The 7,674-nt window shown below is 47.1% G+C and overlaps 3 protein-coding genes across 4 annotated transcripts in view; 1 reads left to right on the plus strand and 2 right to left on the minus strand.

Moving 5' to 3' along the window:
- The window catches only part of JOSD1 (Josephin domain containing 1), a 13,934-nt gene extending 7,852 nt beyond the window's left edge, over positions 1-6,082 (plus strand). Inside the window, exons 2-4 of the mRNA XM_006752736.2 lie at positions 2,977-3,105; positions 3,218-3,412; positions 4,019-6,082. Of these exons, the coding sequence (XP_006752799.1) occupies positions 2,977-3,105; positions 3,218-3,412; positions 4,019-4,118 (424 nt within the window). The 3' untranslated portion in view covers positions 4,119-6,082. The remainder of the gene's footprint in view (positions 1-2,976; positions 3,106-3,217; positions 3,413-4,018) is intronic.
- Positions 3,431-7,674, minus strand: part of CBY1 (chibby homolog 1 (Drosophila)) — a 16,603-nt gene continuing 12,359 nt past the window's right edge. For both annotated transcript variants that reach the window (XM_015569170.1, XM_006752744.2), the window contains one exon: positions 3,431-3,469. In XM_015569170.1, coding sequence (XP_015424656.1) covers positions 3,445-3,469 — 25 coding nt within the window. In that variant the 3' untranslated portion in view covers positions 3,431-3,444. The remainder of the gene's footprint in view (positions 3,470-7,674) is intronic.
- Positions 6,337-7,674, minus strand: part of TOMM22 (translocase of outer mitochondrial membrane 22 homolog (yeast)) — a 1,837-nt gene continuing 499 nt past the window's right edge. Inside the window, exons 2-3 of the mRNA XM_015569256.1 lie at positions 7,128-7,245; positions 6,337-6,939 (exon numbers count right to left, since the gene is read on the minus strand). Of these exons, the coding sequence (XP_015424742.1) occupies positions 6,865-6,939; positions 7,128-7,245 (193 nt within the window). The 3' untranslated portion in view covers positions 6,337-6,864. The remainder of the gene's footprint in view (positions 6,940-7,127; positions 7,246-7,674) is intronic.

The following is a 7,674-nucleotide window of genomic DNA, read 5'->3' on the forward strand; positions in this document are numbered from 1 at the left end:
ACTATATAGGATAGAGGCCTGGTGCATGGGTGGGGCTGGCTGGTTTGCCCTGGAGGGTGTCCTGGATCAGGGTGGGGGTCCCCACTGGGGTGCCTGGCCAGCGTGGGTGAGGGGATGATGGCTGTTTGCATCTGGTCACACCCCCTTCAGGGTGGGGGTCCCCACTGGGGTGCCTGGCCAGTCTGGGTGAAGGGCTGAGGGCTGTTTTCAGGCTGCAGGTGACTGAAGCTCCCAACCGCTCCTTTTTTTTCTTTTTTTTTATTCTGGGCCAGCTTTAGCTCTGAGGCCTCAGCTGCTGAAAACAGGTTTCTGGCCTTTGTTTACCGCCTGTATTTGATACAATGTTGTGGTCCGGCTGGCTGAAGCCCATATAGTTACTTAGAGTTGCAGAGAGGCCGGCAAGTTAGGCAGGGAACGTTGGAGGCCTCCATCACTGAAGCAAGCAAGCCTCATGTTAGTTTCAAGCTGCCTGGCTGCCAGCCGCCATCCTGGCTGGCAGTTAATTTGCATATCTCGCTGATTAGCCAATGGGAAGGGTAGTGGTCATACGCCAATTACCATGTTTCTCTTTTATTAGTGTAGATGTGTTTTCCAATGCTCTTCGGCAACCCCTGTGAAAGGGTTGTTCGATCCCCAAAGGGGTCGCGACCCACAGGTTGAGAACCACTGATCTAGGGGAAGAGTATTCCAGATAGTGGCAGCCACTGAGTACGAAGGCCCTAGGTGAGAAAGCTGGTGTGCTCAAGTAGCAGAGGTCTGTGTGGTAAGAGGTGCAATGAGGTCAGCAGGACCCCAGGGCCTTGTAGGCCAGAGGAAGTAGTGTAGGTTGTATTTAAGTGTTTGGGGAGCCATTAGAGGGTTTAAGCAGTGGCAGGAATATGTTTTATGCTGAAAAAATGATCTGGTATGTTTGCTGTATATAGAGAAGTTTTTTACTTTTTTTTTTTATTTAAATTATTTATTGTTTAAAGTATTACATATGTCTCCTTTTCCCCCCATTGACCTCTTCCCTGCCGTTCCCACCCCCCAGCACATGCCCTCACCCTCCTACTGTCTGTGTCCATGGGTTATGCTTATTTGCATGCATACAAGTTCTTTGGTTGATCTCTTACCCTTCCCCCTCCCCTGCCTTCTCTGAGGTTAGATCAGCGGTTCTCAACCTGTGGGTCGCGACCCCTTTGGGGGTTGAACGATCCTTTCACAGGGGTTGCCTAAGACCATCAGAAAACACATACATAATTACGTATTGTTTTTGTGATTAATCACTATGCTTTAATTATGTTCAATTTGTAACAATGAAAATACATCCTGCATATCAGGTATTTACATTACGAGTCATAACAGTAGCAAAATTAGTTATGAAGTAGCAACGAAAATAATTTTATGGTTGGGGGTCACCACAACATGAGGAACTGTATTGAAGTGTCGCGGCATGAGGAAGGTTGTGAACCACTGCGTTAGATGATCTGTTCCATGCTTCTGTGTCTGATTAACTATTTTTGTTCATCAAGTTTTTTACTTTTTATAAGATTTTTTAAGTTTTTAGAATTGACTTAAAGTCTCCATTCTCTTTTGGAGATAGCATTTAGCAGCTCCTATCTCTGCTTTTTGTTGTTGTTGTTAATCCTCACCTGAGGATATTTTTCCCCTTGATTTTTAGAGAGTGGAAGGGAGGAGGAGAGTGGGGGAGAAAGAGAAGGAGAAACATCAGTGTGAGAGACACATTGTTTGGTTGCTTCCAGCACTCGCCCTGATAGCCCCAGGATCAAAGCTGCAAACCGGGTATATGCCCTTGACCAGGAATCGAACCCAAGACTCTTCGGGCCAACGCTGTAAGCACTGAGCACCACTGATCAGGGTGACAGCTCATTTATTCCACACTTCCCTTCCTCCACACGTACTACCCTTTCCTTCAAGATGGCCTTTCCTCAGGTCCTGGCCTGACAAGCCTATGAAACAAAGTAATAGGACTGGAAATGCCTTCAGAACTGACCTTGCCTTGAGGGGAAGGAGTGGCTAAGAGGCCTGGCCAGAAATGTCTTTCAGCTGGGTGAGCAAACCAGACTGCAGTTTTGTTTGGCACAAAAATTTCTTTCAATTGATTGTGTTTTAATTTTTAAAAATCCTTAAGTATTTTACACATACACATGTATATTTGGAATGCTTTACATGGGTCATGCATGCAGTTTCATTTAGGCCTTACTCCATTTTATTGCTTTATACCTGGCCCCAATTCACACATTTATGTTACCTGCCTGGGCTCCTGTAGGCCCCAGTGTTAAATGATTAATGATTATCAAGTGTGTAAGCTTTAAATGGAAAGCACTTAAATATAAAAAAACAGTAACAAATACTACCCATGCAAATGAAAATATCAAATACTATTTTCCATTGGCTTATATCAGGGCAGAGAAATCAGCAAGGAAAAGGCGGCAGAAATGGGTAGGCTGGGAATAAACGAGACGCCTTCATGGAACACTCTTTGTGTCCATTGACACACTTTCTGAATGACAGGCAAAGAGGCTCCATCACTGCTGAATTATTATTACTATTATTATTATATTTTTGTTGATTCCAGAGAGGGGGAGAGAGAGAGAGAGTTAAAAACATTAGTGATGAGAGAGAATCATTGATCGGCTGCCTCCTGTACGCCCTCCACTAGGTATGGAGCCCAGCAACCCCGGGCATGTGTCCTGACCGGAAATCAAACGGTGACCTCCTGGTTTATAGGTTGACACTCAACCACTGAGCCACACCAGCCAGTCGTGAATTATTATTATTTTACATTAAAAAAGAAGTAATCCTTGGACAGTAAGAGCCCAGACGGCAGAATACCTGGTTGGAAGCTTGGTTAGTTTACTTGAATGGGGCAAACAAACTTCTGGGGACAGTGGCCTAAAGTGCTGTCTCTGGTAGTGCAAGCTCAGGAGGCCTTAAGCAGATCAACAAGTCTCAGTCCTCCTTTCACATCTGTAGGTTGTCTCCAAACACCATGGTGACCCCCCACAAGAAGAGCATGCTGGGAAATGGGAACTACGATGTGAACGTCATTATGGCAGCACTTCAGACCAAAGGCTATGAAGCTGTTTGGTGGGACAAGCGCAGGTAATCTGAACCAGGCTTGACTTGATGAGAACTGGCACGCAGGGGATGCGTGGGGAGGTAGGCGGCCAGTTGTGTGACAGCCAGGGAACCTGACACCGTTCCTCTTCTGCAGGGACGTCAGTGCCATTGCTCTCACTAACGTCATGGGCTTCATCATGAATCTGCCCTCCAGCCTGAGCTGGGGTCCACTGAAGTTGCCTCTCAAAAGGCAGCACTGGATCTGTGTTCGGGAGGTGGGCGGTGCCTACTACAACCTGGACTCCAAGCTGAAGACGCCCGAGTGGATTGGAGGCGAGAGCGAGCTCAGGTGCCGTGGTGGCTGTTGTGCTGGGTGGGCTCCTATAGCTCCTCTTTCATTATTTGGCAAAGGACCTGAAATCCCTGGCTTCTTGGACCTCTCCCTGCCTCACTTAGAATCATAAGGTCTGATTTGAAAGACCTGAATCTTTGATAGTCCAGCTCCTGGGATACTGATCTTCTGGTCTGGCAGGACTGGCCTTGTAATTTGTCTACACTTGGCTGTGACAGTATAGCTGCCAGTTCAGAGGAAGGAAGACATTCAGGGCAGAGACTAAACGTCCCAAAGAAGAAACGCGTCCCCCCCCCACACACACACACACACACAATTAGAAGTCCTTTGCTTTAGACTGAGAGTACTTTCGGCTGGCTCTGTCACAGAGCTAGCTACTTTAAGCAATAATAGGAGCAGAAATTCATATTGGAAATCTTAACTAGACAGATTGAGGGGTAACCAAAAGTGGAACCCACCAAGAGCAGATCACCATGGGAGTGTTTTTTAGAATTGTCAGAGGTATAAATTGATGAGGTTACTGGTGAACATATGGCCCCAAGACTGGAATTTGCCATTTTAACAGCATCTCATTCTCTCTTTCACGTATTTCTCCCCTAATAGGAAATTTCTAAAACATCATTTGCGAGGAAAGAACTGTGAACTCCTGCTGGTGGTACCAGAAGAGGTGGAGGCCCATCAGAGCTGGAGGGCTGATATGTAACAGTTCTGCCAAGCTTCCCTCACCTCGACCCCTAAATCCTCCGTGATGTGCTGTGCCCTGTACATTGGGTCTGCCCTTGCCACTTCCCCAGACATCTCATCGGGTTTTTCCCTCAGATTTGACAGTGTGCAATAGGCCAGAGGTGTGAAATGTTACAAGAACCAACGAACGTTACTCATTCCTGGGAAAGGAAGGAAGGTAGGAACTCTGTGCTTAGGGCAAGCAATGGAAGACCCTTGTTTTATTTGAAGAGACAAGGAAAAAAGGGGGGGGTATCCCCTAGCTTATTTTTCCCTTTCCTCTGAGGACTTGACAAGAAGCTCTGCTGGAGTTCACTGCTGCTCTGACTTACCTGGAGATGCTGCCTCCATTTCCCCTTTCCTGGCAACTAGTGGGTCTGAAGACACAGGACATGCAAAGCTCGTGTGACTGGTTTGAAGGACCCAGAGCAAAGGTCTCTCAGGAACCATCTCGAAAACCCCAGCAGCACTACATCATGCCATCTGCAACCCTCGATGCCATCCCTTATCCTATTTTTAAGGATGGTTTATGGCTATTCTTGTCGTTTTATAATGAAAAGTTCTCAACTATTTCAGAGTGGCTGAATCCTGCAGCATTCTAGCATGACAGGGTGAGCTAGATACCTAAGAAGACATGGCCGAAACCAGGCAGGCGTGGGCAACCTGCCTGCCTCATCCAGCAGTGTCCCTGCCATTTCATTAAGTTAGGAGGCTCTGGGGCACAAGATAAACATAAGGGCAGTTTTTCCTGTTGGCCCACTCTGACCAAATCAGGAAAAAATGAGCCTGCCTTCGACATCAAATTCCACTAGTTTAAAACAGTTGGGTGAGGAAAGTATTGTGAAGAGAAGAGCTAGAATCGAAAGTCCTGGGCTGGGAGTCACTATAGTGAGCAGAGTCCTCAAGTTAGGTGGTTATGTGTATTATGTTAGAGGACTTGGGTCTGTCATCTTTCTATAGTTTTCTTTACAAATCAATTAAGAATTGATCCACCCCTACCTCTTTAAATAGTTGTAGGCCACTTTTCTCCTAACTTTGGAAAACATGAGAGGAGGCGAAGCACTGCTTGTCTCCAATGTGGTTGTATTGCCTCAAGGCAGACGGGCAGGCAGGGATGGCCCGTCCAGGCCTTTCAGATCAGTGGTCTTGGCAGGCCCGAGAGCTGCTCCACTAGCCAGACTTCTCCAGCAGCAAAGCCAGCCTGGGGCTTGCATGTCAGACCTGAGCAAGTGAAACAGGATGAAGCTGAGGCTCTCTCCTCCCCACTGTGACTGGAGTGCATGTTTACACCAGCACTTTTTCTGCACATTTATCTTCAATCCAACAAGGCCGTTTTTTATGCTGAGTAACAGAGGCCACCAAGCAGCTACTGCGTTACAGTCTGAGCAACTGACTGCAATCTTGCACCATTTTCTACATCAGACATGCTTGGCTCCACAGACAGCTCTTTATCCCTGCACAATGACATTCCAGCCACCACCAGCCAGAAGTTCCAGCCAGCCTTGCTGATTGTCGTAAGCAGGAGCTTGGGTCCATTGGCACTGTCAGTGATAGTAAGCCATTTCCTCAGAAGAGGAGGAAACCTCTCCAGTGTGCTCGGGCCTGTGCAAGTGGCACTTCAAAGAAGTCCCCGTGTATTTGGAGTCCACGAGCCAATGGGATATGCAAAGACACTTACATTTCAGGGCTGGTTTCTCTGTTCATATCCAATTCTGGTGCTTGGGAACAGGGACCCATGCTGATGCCTAAGGGCAAAAAGCCCTTTTTCCTTTAAGGAAGGGAGCAGGCCTGACCCTGATGCCCATAAGGGGTGACCCTAGGCTTTTTGTTTTTCTTGCTTTTATCTTCCCCTACCCCTGTTTTTGTTGGCCTTGTGCTGGGTTTGTTTACAGAAGATGTATTTTGTTTAACCAAATATTAAAAGTGGAAAACTCCATACATAAATCTCATGTCTGCCTAAATTCTGTAATTATGTACATAAAGGGGAAAAAGGTAAATGTATGATGCTGCTTTAGAAGGAATTCACTAAAATCACAAGTCATCTTTTAGAGATATGTTATGCTTTGGGGCAGTTCATGTCTTCGTCCTTCTAAAATGGTCTAAGTTTTGAGGTGCATATCCAGAAACACATGCTTGACACTTGGCTGGAATCATTTTAAATATTTAATTACAAAAGTGAGCACTGACTTTTTTTTCTCTTTTAGACACACAGGTCGAATGGCCAAAATGCACATAGGACATGAGCTCCTGCTCTGCCCTCCACAGTACCCATCCTGTGGTTAAAACTGCTGCTGGCCCTCCCTCGTTTCCAACATACAAATTCACAGTGGCTGCTTTCACACTACAGCTGTAATGCATTTTGTATTTCATAGAGTGCATGTCAGAACAAAACCGTCGTTAATGGTCGGGTACATCCTTTCCAGTGGCATCAGTTCCTACTCCACAAGCAGACACTGAGGAGACCTGGTGAGGAGTGATTTAGTGAGGGGATGGCCGGAGTTGGAGTGACCATCTGCATCGATGCACTCTGGTTCAGTGAGGAGAGAAGTCAGCCAGGAAAGCTTGGAGGACACAGCTGCAAGTTGGGAGTCTCCATGAGACAACGAACGGGACATTTTCCCAACCAGATTTATTTTTTGTGCCAAAAAGAAGAAAAAAATCAGTTCAAACAGTATTGAATTTTCAAACTTCTCCCACCAAGACAGGTCAAATAGAGCAGTAACAATCTAGATCTTTCCAGGAAGTGAAGGTAGAGCCCCTGGCATTCCTCCTGACAGCCCTGTGTTAGGCCCTAGGAGTATCTGGAACAGAAAGGAAAGATGTAAGGCGCCATGCAACCTGGGGATCTCATTTTTCCTCCTATGTAATGGGGGCAGACCGTCTACAAAAGCAATGCTGGCCGCACAATCAAGAACCTAAAACATGGGCCAGATCGCACGCTCTACCCACACACTAACTGCTGGTCTACTCAGGTGTCGTCTGAGCTCACCTGCCGCTGCTGCAGTTGCTGCTGTTGCTCCATTTGCAACTTCTCAGTCTCAAAGACAACAGGAAGAACCAGGATCATGAAGGAAGTTGTCCCGATCCACAGGGCTGCCCTGGAAAACCTACAAAGGGATTGTGAGCAGGATGGGAGGCAAAGCCAGACAGCTGCACCAAGAAGGAACCAAATTCCTCACGCCACCGATGCAATGTTTTTGATAAACACACTCTACCCAACTCTTGCACCACACTCCTACCAGAAGCAGGAGGAGCATTCTGGGAGCTGTGTAGCTAGTGACAGCAATTTCAGCGTTCTCCTGAGTTCTTACCGAGAGACCGATACGTTCATTATCTCACACAATCTGAAACGAGCCTAACAACGATCCTACCCAGCAAGAATCCCCACTTACAAGGAAATTGAGACTAAGGCTAAGGGACCAGACGTTCAAGGTCACTCCACGACCTAGGTGGCAGGCGGGCTTCCAACCCAGGTATGATCCTTCCAACGCCCGCGTTCCCTCAGGGCACCCCAGCCTCCCCTGCCCCCCCCCCCC

Source organism: Myotis davidii, unplaced genomic scaffold (assembly GCF_000327345.1).
Source record: "Myotis davidii unplaced genomic scaffold, ASM32734v1 scaffold2370, whole genome shotgun sequence".
Lineage (NCBI taxonomy): Eukaryota > Metazoa > Chordata > Mammalia > Chiroptera > Vespertilionidae > Myotis > Myotis davidii.